This window comes from Apostichopus japonicus, chromosome 5 (assembly GCF_037975245.1).
Source record: "Apostichopus japonicus isolate 1M-3 chromosome 5, ASM3797524v1, whole genome shotgun sequence".
Classification (NCBI taxonomy): domain Eukaryota; kingdom Metazoa; phylum Echinodermata; class Holothuroidea; order Aspidochirotida; family Stichopodidae; genus Apostichopus; species Apostichopus japonicus.
The window spans coordinates 10,388,354-10,407,998 of record NC_092565.1 but is presented as its reverse complement, the minus strand read 5'-3'; the positions used below and the strand labels follow the sequence as shown (position 1 = coordinate 10,407,998).

The window sequence follows — 19,645 nt, the reverse complement described above, 5'->3', positions numbered from 1 at the left end:
ATAAATTCCACTGCCCTGGGCCTGGAGCCCAATCTTCTGAAATGTTTGTGATAATAAAACGTAAATGCAAACATTATTTTTGGCCAAACCGAGGGACTTTATCAAAGCAACTAATACGCTTAGCGGAGTCAATTCTTTATCTGCCGATCGTTGAATACTGGCCCCCCTTTCCCCGAGAAATCCTCGGTCCACCAGTGCTGGCGTATGAGACTCATCCAAGGTGTTGGTCGGATAAATTTGATACAAATGCTATAACGTTTATCTTCATCGTATTTGCAATCAGCTAGTTACCGTTACAGATAATGACCGTAAAATCGTATAACTGAGTTAGGCCTATAAATATTAATCTTCTATGAAGTTAGTGTGTTAGGTTAAAATTAATTATATTGGCAGTTACGGGTTTTTCTAAGCATTTGCAATGTTGAAGTATATAAGAAAAAGGGAAAAGTCATACCCTACGATTGCAACAGCTGTTTGAAGGTTTGAGACTATATCGACTTTATTTGTATCTAATTTTCGTTTGTAAATAAACCAAAAATAGGTCACCGAGACAGTTCTACTTTTAACGCTTTTAGATTTCAGTAAGTTTTAGAGTGACTTTTCAATCTTAAAAGATATGGGTAAATCTTCTGTTATGGAATCATTTGAGCGATATAAGATTTGCAGATATCAGTAATTGAGCGATATCCAACGAATTAACAACTCTGGAACCCTGCAGTTCGACTTTGCTTGGTCCATATTTGCACGTATTCTCCCTTTTTAATTCCCATGCAAGGGCAATCATTAATCAGCTTAGGGTATAGCCTTGTGGGAGACCTATTACTCAACATTCTACATTAACCCCCGCCCCCCCCCCCCGTTTCTTTGTTTTAATAGATATGCTAATGATAAACAGCTTCACCAGATTAGTAATCTAAACGACATGAAAACTCACTGGATTTCGTAAAATGGTAATTTTATTTTGTTTTTTACATTAAGTCAGTTTGATTTGATCTTAATTTTTCTCAAATGACCTTAAAAAGAATTAAAGCATTTTGAGACGCCAGACCATTACACGTGCAAACTTCTGATAGTACTTAAAGACTGGAATTTACAAGCTCTACAGATTAGTTAATATAGCTATCGTCTCATGCATTCATCGAATCGAATCAAGACTTTCATAACATCATACTTATTATCACGATCTATGCACTGCACGTATATTGCGCCACAGCATATCTATACCAACCTTTATCATTGAACCAGTGTTAATATCAAATAATATAACAATTTCTAGATGTCTAGTGGAAATTGTTAAAAGAGTCTATTACTATATGCATGAACGAAAATTGGAACCAGTAATGAAAATGTAAATGAAACAAAAGTGTCGGCTGGGGACGGGAGGGGAATGGGGGTGGTTGGGGTGGAGGACTACATCATTTGCGATACTCTTAATAATTTCTTTTTCGCTTTCTTTATATAGAATGGTTAACCGGCGGAAATAGTACCGTATTATTTATAACAGTATTATTTGATTTTTACCTTCTTGTTAACGTTCATTATCTAGATCATAAATGACAATGATAATTGTGGTTGGAACTAATGTAAACTATGGATGAGTCAATGTTTCAATCATATTTAGAGCGAAATTGAGAATTTTGGATTTCAATTTTTACACTACTTATGGTTCCTCTGCTTAAAGTATACCGGTATAGTTAAAGCCGTTTGCGAAGATTAATTCAAGAAATGCTCTATACCCTAATGATAGGCTCCATATTACCGTGGAATACCTTGACAGGTAATAATTCCATGCTCCAACAAATAGATGTCTCATAGATTTCAATGTTTGCTTTTCAAAATGTAACCACTCTGAACCGTCGACATGAAACTATATACATGTAACCAGCTGATAATTACCAATTGGCTTATACAACCCTTGTATTTTTCGAGTTGTTTTGTTTTTGCTCAGTAACGCTCCAAAATATTTTGGCGACCCCTTAGAAGAGTCGCGAACCCCAGTTTGCATATACCAGGGACTTAGAAGATATAAGATTGAAACCTAGATAATGCTGTGTGATTTTCTCCCAACCCACATGATTGTATATATTCACAAGTGCATTCTCACACACATATATATAGGTTTACACCATTAATAATGCCTTATATGTGGTGTTATCGTATAATACGGTGCTAAATAAGTCACAGCCGTTCATATAATTATTTTTAGAAATAAATGTTAAAATTATGCTTAAGTTAAGAAACAAATTAAGAAGAAAAATTTGTTCGTGCAAAAATGTACAAAACATTTTAAGCCGTCTGTTGTGTTTACGTTGTACGGAATTTAGACATTCTCCTTTTAAAGCAGCATTTTGCGTTTGGTCGCCGTTTTCTACTTTTTTGACATGTCCATCGAGTATTTTACATATATAAATCACAAAACAGCAAACTAAGATATCAGCCAAGTTTTCCCTGCCAACATGAGATGCAGGTTTAGTTATGAGCCGTTGCTAAAAATAGATTCAAGACTTTGCGTTGGTACAACCAGGAGTTGTTATGGAACTCCCTGGTACAACTGCCATATAGACTGTACACAAATCAAGCTTGGTGTTGTATAACGTACGGTATTGGTCAATGACGTTCGTAGTGTTTAAATATTCATATTATGGGTGGGTTAATTGGGATCCCAACAGAAAATTACTTGGAGAAAAACATAGTTGAAAGTTAAAATTTTTCGATCTTTATGCCACCATTTAAAGTAAGATGTGAATAGATAAGCTAGTTATGTATGTCGTTATGGCATCGTGGAATCAGTGAGGATGAGAAAAATCATAGAAAAGGACGCAAAATGCTGCTTTAAAAAAAAACAGAAGCAAAGGTAAGACACTGGTTCCATAGTGCTTTTGTTTTGCTTTTGACTTTCATAATGTCATGACATGCTATTAACGTTATGAATCTTACATCACTCGACGTAAACACAGTTCTTCCTGTTCATTAGTGAAAGTATCATTATACCCATCGGCATTATCAAATATTTGACAAAATAGATACCAAAAGAAAAATCGTAAGGAAATGAGACAATATATACGCATATGCATATAGTGTCTTAATGGAGGTAATGTTATCCTACGGCTACCCATCAGCAAACTGGGTTCTTAACAGAAGAAGTAATCTTTCACGCAAAAGAAGGTTGATTTTCCTCCAGGATAATTTATGGCAATACCATTTAAAAGCTTAAAAACATATTTTGTCCTTCTCCTGAACAGCAAGGCTATATTTGTTTGTTTCATCTCATTTTGCATTGAATTGGTTGATGTTAAGATCATCATTATTGACCTGAAATATGCTAGAATGTCGAATAATGGTCACGAAAATGCTTCAATCATTTTACTGCCAAGCTCAAAGTAGCTTCCCTCACTGAACCATTTAATTGTCTTATTTAACAATAGCTGATTATGACCTTGGGGATAGAGAACCAACAGTAAAGTACTGCTAGCAACTTTTGCCAACTTAGCTAAAATTTGGGGTCAATACTGATTATCTTTAAGTTTTAAGCAACGCTTTGTTTAGGGGGTTGGGGTTGGGGTTGGGGTTGGGGGGGGGGGGGTTGGTCTTACAAAATGTCATTAATACACATGAGATGACACATTGATGGTATTTACTCAACAGATGCAACTAGTCAAACTCACCCTATTTTATAATCTGCAGAAGGATTAATTAGTGTTGCAATCGTGTTTTATATAGGGTAAGTACTTTGAGGCCATCGCGACTGATGTCACGTCTTTCAAAATTCTCGTCAAATTGCATATATCTGTGATATTTGCACAACAGTCAGTAAGTGAAATGTTTATTAGTTTTTTATCTTGCATAGCTCGAAGATATAATTAAGTTAAAGCGGTGTGTCTTATTGTATACTACGGAAACCTTTAGTGATCATTTGTTTCAGTTACAAATGTTTAAATATGACATTCAAGTGACATTTCGACAACATTCCTGCTAAATGTGTAAAAAATATTCCCTTATGACTGTCTTCACCAAATGATTGTATATTTAAGAGGAAGAAATAATTTAATTTTATCAACACGATTCGATGCCTCAAGTTGTTATTTTGTCTTTTTTTTCGTGAATAATTCGATATTTGTCGAATTGACAAGTAACGATAATATGATATATTGGCGAAAATTATCAAATTGTCGTGTTGTACCAAAAATATCGTATTTTGACGTGCTGTCAAGTTTATTGAAACACCACCACCCACCGCACAATTTGATAACTTTAGCGTTACTCGTCAACTTGACAAACCTATACAAATTTATTATTCTATCAACTCGTGTGTCCTTTCAAAACCACCGTATAAGACACTGGCTGATAGAGGTACGTGTGAATTATTAAAACATCTTAGAAAATAGAAATGAGACGTAAACAACCTTTTTTCCCCTTTCTATCTGGCAATTTCAATAGCAGATAGTTCAAGCTGTCAGTTTGATATATACATAATAGATTTTGAAGGGAAAAAAGACTACAAAATCCTGTACATTGTGAAAGGTTTCCCATTCAGTCTGCTTTGCGTGAGGTGATTGTAATTTTTAATTCAAGGGAGGGATTCATATTTGCCTATTAAATATTAATTATTGCTAGAAGTTATAGAAATAAGTAACCTAATTTGCCTGAGTCTATATATTATGACGTTAGTCAGAGCGTGACTGGGTGGCGAAGTTAAACTGAAAACACAGCCAGACTGCTGTAGCTTTAAAAAAATATCACTTTAATTGAAAACATCTCCTTCTTCTTCATATTTTTTACATTTGCATAATTAAATTATTTATAATTGTTGGTCACATCGGAAAGTTTCAAACGTTTTGACACATTTATTTCATTAATTGAAATGAAAACTTGACCATTGTCAATATATTGAAATGTATTGATATGAGATTTTTTTAAAGTATTATAATGGAGTTACAAAACCATAACTCAAACACGAAGCCCCTTTAATAACTGTAGCTTCATATTTTCGCAGTTATAGATTAAACTTATACACGCACGCCTGTTTGACTTCTTCGTTATCTCAGTCACAAATTTTCATGTTTTACAAAAAAAGAAAAGAAAAGAAGAAAAAGATTGCCAGAGCCAAAAAACACGATCATTAATTGCACAAAGTGAGTCTTGAAATAAAGGTAAAGAGAAATAAAGCAGTAAATCAAAATGACTTTGATACAAAGTGTTTATTTGTACATGTGAATTAGAGTCATCGATATTTACAAATGAAAGGTAAATACAGTTTGCGAGATAATTACCATCTCGCCTGGCTGTCTCCTGGTGACGGTTGCTTGGCAATGTCTTTGGAAGGGGGTAGGGGAGGTGTGGGGGTGGGGGGGTCGGAAAGAATCTCTTTGAAGTAGATCCGAATTGACTGTGTGCTTCATTTTGTTTGTATGAAAAGATTATTAATCTTGAACAAGTGTATCAACCTTAGATGAAATCTCCTAAGATAACTTTAGTTTTATCGTAAAGAGGGCGGACATGTGATATTTACAGGACAGAATTAATGTGCTGAAACGTTTTTTTTTTTGTCCCCCGTGTATCTGTTGTATCTTTTGTGACATTGGAACGCAGTCAATGTACTTCTATATCGTTTTCAAGGATTCGACTTCAATAAGCTGAAAATGCACACTTTTGTCATTTATCTACCTTATTCCGCATAGAGATAAATGAATTTGCATTCGATAATAAAGGTGTTTTTTAGTTTACTTCATTTTGCTCCCATGCCGTGGTGATGTCTTGACAGGGTTTGTGCTAAAAAATGGACGAACTACTTGAACGACTCGAAACTCATGCAAACTTCACGACATAGAGGTAACCATGGAAAAATCGTCGAAAGATGTGCAGGAAATTACAAACAAAATCAGGATGCTCGAAGAAAAATGTGATCGCTCGCTAAAGGAGATAAATGAGTTAGAGCAGTACTCTCGCAGAAACTGTCTACGTGTCTTTGGCATTGAAGACAGGCCGAATGAAAACACAAGCACTATTATCAGTGAAATTGCATCGAAGTATTTTGGCTACACACTAAGCCAAAAAGATATTGACAGATCGCACCGAGTAGGACAGAAAGAAGCCAATAAACCGAGAGCCATCTTAGTCAAGTTCTCTAACTACGAGGAAAGAGATCGACTTATAAAAAACCGAAGAAAACTAAAAGGAACCAAAATCGTCATCAGGGAAGACCTTACGAAGCCTAACCAAGATCTCCTAAAGGCCACAAAAAACTGTCCCATGGTAAAATCAGCTTGGTCACACGATGGGAAAATCATCGCCCTTGTTAACAAAAACGGCTCAGAGTTTAAAAAAAGGATCTGGGGTCTAAATGACTTACAGCGACTTTAGCTTCCAGTGATATATATTGAAGGTTACATAATTTGATAAGTGACCAGTAAGTCGGGTGTTAAAAATGCTCAAAACCACATAGCAAGAGTTTTGTTTTTCAATTTAGCAAAATTGATCACCAAAGTAATAATCTCTCTACTGTCTCAGAGAGAACATTGGTTGAACATTATTTCAAAGCAGATCTTTCTAAAAGGATCAACATTTACTGTTAAATAATCTATGTCGTAATGTGGAAAGTAATATTGCAATATTTTATCAATTTCTGGCGAAAAAGTGCACCTAATAGCTCTACTGACAAATTTAACGTTCCGTCAAGATTGTGAGAATCGGGGAATTCTCTCTACCCCCTCCCCCAGGATAGTGTCACACGTGCTCCAGGCTCGTACCAATACTCTCTACCTATACTACCCGTGTCTTCTGAAGGGTATGATGGCGCTATAACAGTTCATAAGTGTCGAACACATATACGTCCATTCTCCTCGAGCCATTTGATCAAGTGAGCGAAGTTAGTGTATGGCAGTAACGAACGCTGCTAGATTTGGATGGTGGCGCAGGGAGGCGGAGAGGTGTGTGTGTGTGTGTGGGGGGGGGGGTTGCGATTCATTCTCTGGGAGCGCTCTTTGTCTTATGGTCAGTGATCAACTTGCAAAACTTTAATTCAAGCCACGTACAACTTCGAGTTAAGGCATATGTATGTATTGAAGCGTGACAACTGCAGGCGTCCCCCAATTGCTTTAAAGCATGATCGTTTTTTCTTCTCCACATGAGTCGTAAATAACATCTATACCATGTGCAACGATGATTCATACTTTGCATGGATATGGACGCGCAAATGGTCATAAATCTAGTCCAAATAGAATTATACTTTAGTAATTGGAATCTCATATGACTAGAGGCCAATAAAATCTGGCAACATCATACAGAAAAGATATATAACTATATAATATAATATCTACAAATTTATAGTCGGTCACCCGTCATCAACCTTTCACAGATTTTAATTCATCCATTGTCATCATGCAGTGGTCTTCGACACGACCCCACAATGCAGTAAGCATGGTCTGATACAATAACCAGCCCAGAGTCCAGCAGATCCGAGTCCCAGTCCGAGCCCAGCTATGTTACAGTCTGAGTCGGAGACAAGAAAACGAGTTAAATGCAGACCGAGATAAGTTCAAGCACCTGGCGATAATCTATGCACTCTACATCGACATCCTACCCTATACACCCCTCGACCCCCCCCCCCCACCCCCCCTCCACCCTCGCCCTCACATCTGCCCATGCCATAGCAATGCTCCTATGTGTTGAGATATTCGCGTTATAGGGTCCAATTAATTTAGCACTCTAGTATTTTGTGCTGAAAGAAGAGATCTGTGAAATTGGAATTAGGGGAGAGTTTAGTTATTTAATCTCATAAATTTAACTCTGTTGAAGGATTTCCGTTTGGCATTCGTAGATCTATACTTGCGTTGGATTGTATACCAATGTAATCGATAAAGTACAGTAGCGTTCTTTCAACATTATCTTTGATTAAATGCAACGCATGTAGAAGAGAGAGGTGTCGTAATAGTTTCATGTGTACTACTTTGCACTACGATCAACATGACAAACCACGAAGTGGAAAAATTGAAAGATTACTTTCAGCAAAATGATCGAACAAAAGAATACAGCTTTCACATAGCAAAAGTTCATTCTGTGGCTTGGAGCTGTGATGGGAAAATGTTGGCTTCTGGTTCTTTTGACAAAACAGTAAATGTTTATTTGCTTGACTCCGACAAAGACCGCTTGGTAAGAAATTTCGCGTAACTACACCCTTCTGTAATTTGTAGTAGTGGAAAGGTATTCATTACTTTTGCAGTGGTTGCATTGGCCTACAGTAACAAGTAACATTAGGCTAGCAGGGTTCTCGTTCAGTCACAAAACGGTCGTAAATTTTTCGGTTAATATTTTTTTCGACGGACTGAAAAACTTGGTCGTAACTTTGAAAATTCCTGTTGAACAATCATGACTGTAAATAAATTGTCTTTTGCATGTTTTGATAATTGATTAATTAATTAATTACCAATGTCTAGCCCGCTCTTTTGACATAATAAAGTGATGGCCTATTATTTCGCTAATGAAGAATTATTAGAATTTCAACATTCAAAGATATCTTGTAAAAGAAGAAGAAAACAAATAGGGCAAATGCAGCCTAGTCCTAACGTTGATGTTTGGCTATAGTACAGTGCACTATGATTATTATTAACGCAGTACTGCAGATTTATTAACTTCACTGCCAAATCACACATGTATGCATTATGTAAGGTAACAAATTATACGCTAAACAGGTGGGGCAGGGCAAGCTAGAGAAAAATACTTAAAAGTATGTCATCATTATGTTACCAATCTCAGCCTAGCATAGGAGTAGGAGGACAACAATACAAACTACAGATCGACTATACTTTAAAATAATATTGACAAATGGTGGATTGTTTAGTGCAGGAATATCGTTGGTGAGTTTTTGGTGAAGTTTGTTGGTAACACTGCCTTTAATTTTTATGACGGAACCATACTGTTGGTTGTAAGCACTGTATGTAATCTGCGGTCATGAAAAACGCAGATTTTGGCGTAAAAACACAAACCTGATTGAGGTAACCACATCCTCAAATCACAGTGCTTGCAACTCTGGTCAAAGGAATAATGTTTACATGTTCTTAAACCCATTTATTGCAGAACCAGGGAAACTGTGTCATTTATTTACTAAAAATGACTCTATAAGAAATAAATATCTTCCCAAAGTTAAGTCAACTAGACCTGACACAGTTTCTTTGTTACAGTAATTGCTGTAACTTAACGTGAACTACACTACCTCTAGCCTACCTCCAGCTAATAGGTCTCTAGCCTACAGTAGTCCAATTTGTTGTATGAATTGTCATTGAAACCTTGTAGAAAGCTGAAATTTGAATGGACTTTTGAAAAGGGTAATTTTTAAGTTAATTCTAAATTATCTGTTTACAGTACAGGTCACCAAAAGCAGGGGGGAGGGGGAAGTGTGCGACTGTGATTCAATGTTACAGTTGCCCCGGTGGTATCTATTGCCAATTACTCTTTGCAGGATCAAACTGCTTGACGATAGGTAATGGATGGGAAACTAGCTTGGGCCCTCTACCTGTACCTCCTCCCATATCGTTGCCCTCAGTGTTACACACACATAGTAGATTACAATACAGGGTATTTACTTGAATTCAACAGCTTGGGGGATGGAATAAGTTTTGAATACAGTAAAGGATAGTGAAAGAGTGTGAGGGTTTTAGCTAAACACAATATAAGCTAGATATAAAGGAAGAACTTCAAGCTCATTACATATTCAAATTCCTTAAAACTCTTCACAGCATATCAAAAAAATGCTAGTTGTCTCTCACATATGAATTGAGCTTTTTATTTAGGCTGCTCAAGTAACAAAGATGGTTGTCCAGGAAGATCAACAGATAATGGAGGTAAAATTAATTCAACTAAGCACTTTTGTTGCCCAAATTGTGGGTTTGTCTATCAGACAACCTTGCAAGAAAGTATAACCTCTGGAAATTCCTTAAATATCATCCCTCGTTAGAATATTATACAGTTTGTATCTGAAACTTGTTGTCAGTTCTACCCTAGGTTAAAAACCATTATAAAGTTGTATTTCTACATTTTGTAATATAGCCACGGGTAGTTTGAACTCAAAAAAGTATTTTTTCTTACAGATTCGAGAGCATACATACAAGGGGCACACGGACAGTGTGGATCAACTCTGTTGGCACCCATCTGACCCTTCTCTCTTTGTGACTGCGTCTGGGGATAAAACGGTCCGTATATGGGATTGGAGAAGTTCAAAGACGATAGCCAGCATCAGCACTAAAGGTGAATATCTGTTAAGCTTGACTCACTGTTCAAGTAGTATTATTAGCTATAAATCTAATTGTACTCAATATTCCATCAGATTGATGATTGGTTAAGGGCATTGAAGAGATGAAAATGTTGGTTGTGTTTAAGCTTTTCTGCTTTTGCCTAGAGCGGAGAAGCAAAGCCATCAGTACTTTATTTGATAGAGATGGTTGTGATGCACCACTACCCCAAGCAGCTATGGAACCTGTGGTTGTAAATGGGAGAAAAAGTATCCTTATTCCAAAAATCATCTCAAGAGGCTGCCGTTTGGTAATGTGTGATGTCATTATGCCACTAGGCTAGGAGATAAATTCATTTCAAGTAAATTTTATTCAATTGAATTTCAATCAGTCAGTCAATTGTAACAATCCCTACAAAAGAGAAAAGTTTAATACATAATAGTGAGAAGATCAATAAATAGTATGAGGCCTGTAGGTATTAAATAACGAAGAGTACAGCATGCATTGGATAGATATTTGAACGACTACAGAGACTTACTAAGAATGTTTAACAAGAAAACTTGTGGAATAGAAGAAAACAGGATGAAGTAAGAACTGAAAAAACAAACAAAGCAAAGTACACCCCACCCTGCCCACCTCACCCTGCCCACCCCACTACTGTATGTACCTACATCTTTATGAAGCAATGCTACAGTGAACTAGAAAAATGTTGGAATTTCAACCTTGAAGACAACATTTTTTTTGAGATGCTTAGTCAAAATTTTTACTTTGTCCCTAATATGCCACATACACACGTAGTATCTCAACGATTTCAGAATTTTTCTGTTTTTAAATCATCACATCTTTTCACTGCATACTGTGTTTTTTTCAGGAGAAAATATCAATATCTGTTGGAGTCCAGATGGCCAAACAATAGCAGTTGGCAACAAGGAAGATCTGGTCACCTTTATTGATTTCAAGGGAAGCAAAATACAGTATGAACAACAGTTCAAACATGAAGTCAATGAGATCTCATGGAATAACGACAACGATCTGTTTTTCCTAACCAGCGGTCAAGGTTCCATTAATGTTCTAAGGTACTTGATGTGTAACTTGTTATCTCTTTCAATAAGTGTTTGTGTATTATAACACATATAAGTTATAACATTGTAGCATGTAATTCTTCCAGTTAGATAGCTTAAAGTAGCTCGTTGAATATTCATTACTGTCTTTTCTACACTACTCAATTATTGGAAAACAGTATAGAGTGTTATTTGGTTCACCTCAGTTTTGAAAAAAGTGGGTATTACCGTGAAAAAGTTTTCTTTTGCTTGGACTTCCTTGAGTAAGTTTGCAGGGAAGGGGGGAGTATATCCAGTCAAAGTTGGTTAGAAACAATCAACCTCACCTCACATTAGGGACAAGATAGCTTGTGATAGGTTTTTAAACTAAAAGTGTGGAATAGTTTATTTTCTATTAGATTAGTGTAATAATGTCTGCCAATGGAATATATTCACTTTTACCGCAGCTAAGGCCCATTGCCAGCAAATTACACCCTCAGTGATAAGAAGTTCTTTTATGTACACTTAATAAATACCATTAGATATTATAAAGTTTATTAACCAGAATGCTTGGAGTACAGTGATTCCATATTAATTTTTGATTTTGTTTGTTTTTGATTTTGATTTGCATTAGACATAATATTCAATATTTCTGCTGCACACAGATGTTGAGCAGTGTCTTTCATGAAAAGGTCTTCCTTAGTGATCTGGTAAATTGGCAAATAAACACAGTTGATGCATGTAAGCTCTAAACCGTCTGTACTGGAGAGTACAAAATAAAATAGTAAAGTGATTTGATCCCTGTACTTTTCACCGATAAATTCCAACTTCCTGTGCAATATGTACAGCTGATGTTACCTGATATGCATACATAATATTGTGCATATATGTCCTGTGTTTACGGTTGATTAAGGTGTTAAACAACAATTTCTTCTTTTTTCCCATGGTCCTTCTTCTTCTTCATCTTAGCTACCCAGCTCTTAAACCTCTGGATATGCTAAATGCACACCCAGCCAATTGTATCTGTCTCAAGTTTGATCCGACCGGGAAGTACTTTGCCACAGGAAGCGCTGATGCCCTCGTTAGCCTTTGGGATGTCGCAGAACTAGTTTGCGTCAGGACTTTCTCCAGGTGAGTGTCAACCACAATTTTGGAGAGGTTAGATAAGCCGGAAAGTGTTGATTGTGTGATATATTGTCTCGTTTCAGATTGGTTACTGTTCATTCCAAATAGCGTTCTTTTATTTAGCCATGACATTTCTCTTAAAGAAGAGAGAGAGATAGAAATATACCTCTTCAAGACCCTTTTTCAAAGTTCAAATTTGTTTTACTTATTTAGTGTTAGTGGGTATAAAATCTTTTTGAGTTCAAGTGGCATTGCCCTTTGTGTTTAAGAAAGTAAAATCAACTCCTTTGAGTGGTTAAAACAAGTAGAATACTCCCTTATTGAAACATCCGAGAAAGACCATCAAAAGAACACTAATAATCTCAAAACCCTCACCCTCCCCCCCCCCCCACCCCAAACACACACACTTAAAGAAGGTTTGGCTTTAAGAGTATTAGGTAGGTTGTTCTACAGTGAGGTAGAACAACACTTAAGACTTTCATCATAACGACATAGCAACATAAAGGGAGACTTAAACTACTGGACTTAGTGGTGTTGTAACCATACTTAGAGAAGTTAGTTGAATAAAAAGAAGTGAAGACATTTGGAAGTTGAATTTGAACTCAGTCTTTCCATCTTTCCAGTTTTCAACATCACTCCAAATCCACATATCTTTGTGAGGTTCCCTGTGAAGTTAGATTATTATTGAAAAGAACAAAATTTGTTATGTTCAGCGTTTGTGACATGCATCATATTTGGTAAAATAAACGTTTTGGTAGTAAAAACGAATAAATGGAAATGAGCAAGTGATCTATTGGACACCCTCAAAGGGCAGTTTTGTCAGGTTGAAGATATTTTTGTTCTCATGAATGTTTGGAGTACTCGTTTAAAATCTGTCCTCTGAAGTGGTAACTCGGTACATGTTGATTTATTATTCTTGCTTGGTGTACAGAGGTGGTATTTGCTCCGGTCAGAGCTGAAGTTGGAAAGTCTTTCCGTATCAGTGCAGCTAGCTGTGGTTTCATGTATTCTTCTGAAAGTGTCATTGACTAAGTTTGTCGTGGAGCTCATTGGAGCTCTCTGTGACAGTCGGAAAACTCTATCAGATATGCGTGCTGCAATTTTCTTTTTGTCTAACAGACTCGAGTGGCCGGTGAGAACGATCAGTTTCAGTTACGATGGGAAACTGTTAGCGTCAGCCTCGGAAGATTTGATGATCGACATTGCGTATGTTGAATCCGGTAAGTGTTTGTATCCTGTGATCTGGTATTAAAGGAAAACCAACACCATCCGCCATCACTGATACCACGGAAACTTTAAGGTGTCATCAAAATGTTACGATTCTTCTCTGCAATTCTGCTGCAGTTTACAATTTTAACCGCAAAGATTTTGAGATGAGTACCTTCTGAGGCGAGTGTTAGTTATCAAATTTTGTGTAAGATGTTGATTTCACAAGATTTATTTAAATGATCGATTTATCATTTATTGCAAAGTGTTGAAATTATGACATACTGATGTGAGTGTCATTGATCAGTTTGTTGCCAAATGTTGAATTGATGAGATTGATTTAAATAATTTATGAAACAAATTGTTGAAATTATGACTTGCAACATAGTGAAAAAGAAAAATGTTTAAAATCTCATAAGTGAGGAATTCAACATTTTGCTTCAAAATAATAAAATGGTTATTTATCAAATGTTGTATGACAGATGCCGTTAGGAATATACTTGTTGTACAGACCAAAAGAAACATATTAATGATTTGCATTGTCAGCCAAACGTGCACAATTTTAAAAAAAACAAAGTTTTGCGCTATAGGAGCAAAACAGTTGTAGCCCTCCATCAGAGGGGAATGTTTTTGGGGAAGTACGTCCTGTCTGTGCCATTGATTAATTTAAGCTCCAACCTAGGGTATGATCTCACTTTGTGGATGTACAGTTGAAACCAATCACTGTTTATTATTTTGGAAGATTTGAAACCCTTTAAGTTTTTAAACTATACTTGTTAGTCAGGGTTGGGCAAGCTTTTTGAATGAATGGGCCAGATGTGAGGAGTGAAAAATTGAATGGGCTGCACCTAACCAATGACCTGCTATAGATTTCTAACCTATGACTTTGAGGACTTTCAAGCAATAGGTGTGCACTTAATCTGTTTTCACCAAAACGTAATGGCAATACATTTGATAATTATTGGGGACAAAAGGACTACCTGACAGTATCATTAGTGCTGATAAATTCTAAGCAGCTAGCTCTTTTTTTTGTGATGATGTAAAATAGATTCTTTTTTTTTCTTTTTTTGAGACATCTCACAGGTTGAAAAAAAAAATCACTGGCGGGCCGCATGTGGCCCGCAGGCCATAGGTTGACCACCCCAGCTCTAAGTGATCTTGAATTTGAACATCATTATCTATTTTAACTCTTCTCTGAATAATCCACAGGAGAGAAGGTAGCCGAGGTAAAATGCGAGACTCCGACATTCACAGTTGCCTGGCACCCAAAGAAACACCTCCTGGCCTTTGCTTGCGACGATAAAGACAAATACAATAGCGAAAGAGAGGCTGGCTCCATCAAGGTCTTTGGTTTCCCTAAAGAGTCATAGCGCCATCTATAAAGTAAGACCGCTTTGAAAGATATTAGGTGGAATAACAAACAGGGTGTTTGTGTTTGTGTTTGTGTTTGTGATTTTTTTTTTTTTTTTCATTAAAGCTAATATCATAAAAGAGGCTGGTTCCATCAAGGTCTTTGGTTTCCCTAAAGAGTCATAGTTTAATCTATCAATAATAAACAAGGTATTCGTGATGTTTTGTTTTTTTTGTCATTAAACTAACACAATGAAAAGCATTTGCTATTGCTTCATTTGAATGCATTAGTTTGAACTGCGATAAGACCAAGCCACTCAAGAATTGATTTTGATTGTTCACATATTGTCAGAAAATCAATAGTGTAAAAGTCTTTTGGCTGCTATTTTCATTGCTCTTATGCAGTCTTTGCCATTTTCAGTATACTTTATACAGTATTCAGTACACTTCAGTATTGTTTGTTTGTATGTTGCCAAGGTGTGTAATGCAGTAAATCAAAATTGCTTTTTTTTCAAAGCTTAATGTTAGTGTGAGGAGGTTTAAAGAGAAACGTGTGCACCCTGGCAGGATGTAACGTTCTAGCTACCAAGGAGGAGGGGGGGAGGGGGTATATGGAGGGGTGCAGGTTGGGATGGTGCAGCAGCCTACAGATATTGAGGAGCTTTCTTGTTTTTTGCAGAGGTTGCTGAATATATAGGTCATGAGAATAATGTAGATACGGCTCTGGGCATAATGTGATCGTTTACAGATCGTGATCCTGTTTACGGATCTCCCAAAAAATTTATATCTTGATCTATGTGGTAGTTGTGAAAATATGTTTAGAAAGATCTCGTCTTCCATAATTACGAGAAGAATAGCCCGTGTTAAGTTCAATATATTACATATCTGTGACTTGGATACAATTTTACTGACGCTCCAAGCTTGAACTCAGTTTGAAGGACGTGATTGAAAATACCTCTAAGACGCTTTCTGATCGTTTGATGGTCATACGTGTGTATAGGTGCCAAATGAATGGTGATCAGCATTTTTGTTGCTAAAATGTGCTAGTTATGAGTGGACAAAATGGTATATTAGTTTGAATATGTCACACTATGTATGTGTGAGTTAGGTAATGTGCAGGTCCTTTGCCCAGAGGTGTCCGTCCGAGATTCCTCAAAGGATTTCTCAATGATTTCATAGACTGTAGCTTGTCAAGTTTCACTGAATAAGAGAGGAAAGTTATGATAGCACACCCTCTGTGTTGATATAGGATGTCGCTGGATATCACCATTGATCTGACTTGTAGCTTTAAGTAATAAACATGGAGCAAAATATGAGATCACCTTCATGCAAAGTTGTACGGTACAACTATAGAGATTGTCACATTAATTTCACTGCAATCTGAATTTACTGATTACTGTTGCATACTTTTGCATCTCTGTGGTCAAGATAATTGATGAATATGATGGCAGATATGGAGGTTTAGGATTCATTTAGTAATACTGTATATTTCAGTGGCTGAGGTGGGGAAGGTAAGGTCATACCCTTCCTTACCCCCCCCCACCCCCCCATACCCCACCTCCACCTACTTCAAGATAAATAGTGCCCAAGCTACAAAATCTTTTTTAAGAGATTTCTAAGTTTCAAGCTCGAAATAAATCCGATCATGTAAAACAATTCAGGGGCAATTTAACACAAAAGTTAAACAAAATTGTGGCTTGATTAGTTGAATATGCTGAATGTACACTCATACACGCCAGGGCTTGAATTAAGAATTGAGAGAGTCAAGGTAACTTCTTTAGGGACACTTAGAACTTGCCTTGGCTTAACATTGAAACATCAGGGCTGCACCGCAATTTAATTTACAAAACAACAAAATATGAGAAAATATTTACTGCAATGACAGCAAAGAGGAGCTATTATAAGATTGGCATTTGTATAATTGTGTATATATAACATTCGATTTTGATGCAGCTACTTAATAGCTGTTTTCTGCAAAATACAAGAACATTTTTGCCAGATTTTGAGGACGATTTTTTGCAGCCTTGATTTAGCTTAATAATGAAGGTGTTAGTGATTGAGATAAGACTGAGATAATAACTACCCCAGCTTTATTAATCTGGTATGACAGATGTTGCCATAATTAGTAGATGCTTTTAATGGCATTCTGGTAAATGGTGATTGGGGGGGGGGGGGATGGGGCAAGGATTACTGTGCCTTTGGTTAATTCGAGCTTTCATCAAAGCGGATGACCTTTATCATGCAAACCCACACAGGCTAGAAATATCAAAGTTCAGGTGAATTCTTTCATAAGCTTTGCAAATATGGAAGAGAGTAATAAAGTCACCTTTTCAATTGTTCTCTGTTCTTTCTCAGGTGTTTTCCAGATGACCTTGTGACAGAGATGTAGAAATCAACCAGTCATCGTTGAGAGGAGAGAGAGAGAACATCCTCGATATTCACCTGACAGTCAAGATTGCATTAAGGTCTTTGAGTAAAGGTAACTGAGTATTGCCAGCAAATAAGCCAGAGAGATCATAAATGGTCACCCGAGGGGTTTCAATTTTGACACTCCTCAAAATTGCCAGAAACATTAAATGGTCACCAGGCTATAAGTTGACCTTTGACTTCTCTTATACAACCATCCTCATAGCATTCTTACTAACAGGTGCATGGAAATCCAGTCGGGCCCTGGGCATTGTTATGTCACTGTGGGGGGCTCAATTTTTGAAGTCTTCAATGAAAATGAGAACACATTGTTACTGTATCTCATACTTCCTTGACCCCCCTGACTGACCCCTGGCCCTAGGGAATGATCCAGGGTTTAGTCAAAGTACATTCCTGTTTTCAGTTTGGAATATTTTTCTTTTCTTTGTAGTGTAACATTTATCTGCCAAGATTGGGAATATCTCTTTCATATATAATATATATGTTTGGTTTCTTTAGCATTACTATACAAGGCTTTTTAATATTTTAATTTAATGGATTTGTTCTCATTTGTGGATTAATGTCGTACAAAGCTAAGTTTTTGTACTTTATTTACTTCCGATCGTTTCATCCCACTCTGTTCTTGCTGAATTTATTAATACATTGTTCTGCTGATGCAAATTCTCTTTAATAATAAAAGGGAATGTGTTCTGACATTTGGTTTTGCCATTTGTACTCAGTCATTGATATAAGTGCAAGCAAAACCAAAATTAATTTTAATTGATGATAGTTCAAACTTCAGAGATCTATGATAATATTTGGTAGCAGATTTTTAAAGCGTGTTTCAACTTTTATTGTCATGCCCTGAAAAGGAAATACAGGATTGACTTCAAAATAATTTGCCAAAGAGCAGCACAGTCTTACGGTACAACGTTATTAACAGGTTTCAATTCAATCAAGACAGAAAGGGTCTTCCATATTCTTCAAGGTAGCTGTGTATAAAAACAAGAGATAAAGATTTAGGATTACATTGACATTCAAACATACCATCAACCCTGATTCATTTTGCCATCGAGGTTGGTAACTGCAATAAGTGTTACTTAAGAATTCAACTTATAAACCATTGACTAAGACTTGAATATTTTTTAATTTTTTATGAAGTGTCACCCTCAAGAGCGATCTCTTGGTGGTACTACAAGATAATGAGCAAAAAGAAAGAAAAGAAAATCCAACATGAAATGTAAATGTTGTTTACACTTCTGACAACACATTAACCTTAGTGTTAAAGCAAACCCAAATATCATATTTACCTTGTGTAGTAGGAACAGACTGGTAGACAATCCCTCATCTCTCCACCCTCCTCTCTCCTCTTATCCCCACCCTTGATTTCACTTATTAGTTCAATTTTGTTGTTGTATTATTATCATTTTTTTTTAATGCTTTGTAAACTAGTAGTATGTAAATAAATCATTAAAAAAGGAATATAAAACGAAAAGGATGGGTTTATTTTTTTTCTTTTCTTTTGTAATAAGTAAGCCATACTGCTACTTTAAATCAGGTATGCCAACCCATTTTGGACCCTTTTGTGATTCGCCAAAAAATAAGAGGGAGTGGAGTATGGAACTGAAATGATTTGACATCCTATATAGGCAGCAGTATTCTAAACTATTTTTTCTTTGTGATCTAAAATTTCGCACTTTTCATCTTGGCGTCCCTGTATTGGCGGGATGTTGTGGCATTGGGAAGGATTCTTGGGTGAGGAGGTGTCCCCCTCTCCCTCCTCCTTTTGAGTATTTTTGTATTTGTGAATCCCTGTTCGTCTTCTAGCAATAGTCACATGTACTCATTAGAGACCTTGTGATGTTGTACTCGTAGCCGTAGGATACTTCTGACATTGTATAAATCTGCTATTTGATACCACAGCAAGCTGAATAATCCGTATTCGAGCCTAGGTCCTTGTTCTGTTACTCATGCCACTTAGGGGGCGGGGGGGGGGGGGAGAGGTGGGAGATTATGCAAGAAGTTGTACTCATGCTACCTCATACGAGGTAGCATGGGGGACTGAGGGGGACTGAGGGGGACTTCTGTTAAGGGTGGTACTCATGCTTTCTCATACCACTAAGGTGGAGGTCTATTTGAGGTGGTACTCATGCTACCTCATACGACTAAGGAGGAATTCTACATGAGGTAGAACTCATGCTACCTCATACGACTGACTGAGGGGGAATTCTTCTGAAGGAGGTACTCATGCTTTCTCATACCACTAAGGGGGAAGTTTGCTTGAGGTGGTACTCT

At 36.7% G+C, this 19,645-nt stretch overlaps 1 protein-coding gene and 1 long non-coding RNA gene across 2 annotated transcripts in view; both read left to right on the top strand.

Annotated features, from left to right (window-relative positions):
* LOC139967606 (uncharacterized) overlaps positions 1 to 3,541 on the top strand; it is a 21,200-nt gene extending 17,659 nt beyond the window's left edge. Inside the window, exon 3 of the long non-coding RNA XR_011793053.1 lies at positions 1 to 3,541. This exon is cut by the window's left edge and continues 917 nt beyond it. This is a non-coding gene — a long non-coding RNA (uncharacterized lncRNA).
* Positions 3,542 to 7,915: 4,374 nt separating this feature from the next.
* LOC139967605 (THO complex subunit 3-like) lies at positions 7,916 to 18,845 on the top strand. The gene is made up of 7 exons (XM_071971569.1): positions 7,916 to 8,148; positions 10,083 to 10,239; positions 11,095 to 11,299; positions 12,233 to 12,394; positions 13,508 to 13,608; positions 14,804 to 14,977; positions 17,300 to 18,845. Exons 1-6 carry the CDS (start codon positions 7,963 to 7,965, stop codon positions 14,962 to 14,964), a joined length of 972 nt encoding a protein of 323 aa, XP_071827670.1. The 5' UTR covers positions 7,916 to 7,962; the 3' UTR covers positions 14,965 to 14,977; positions 17,300 to 18,845.
* The last annotated feature ends 800 nt before the right edge of the window (positions 18,846 to 19,645 follow it).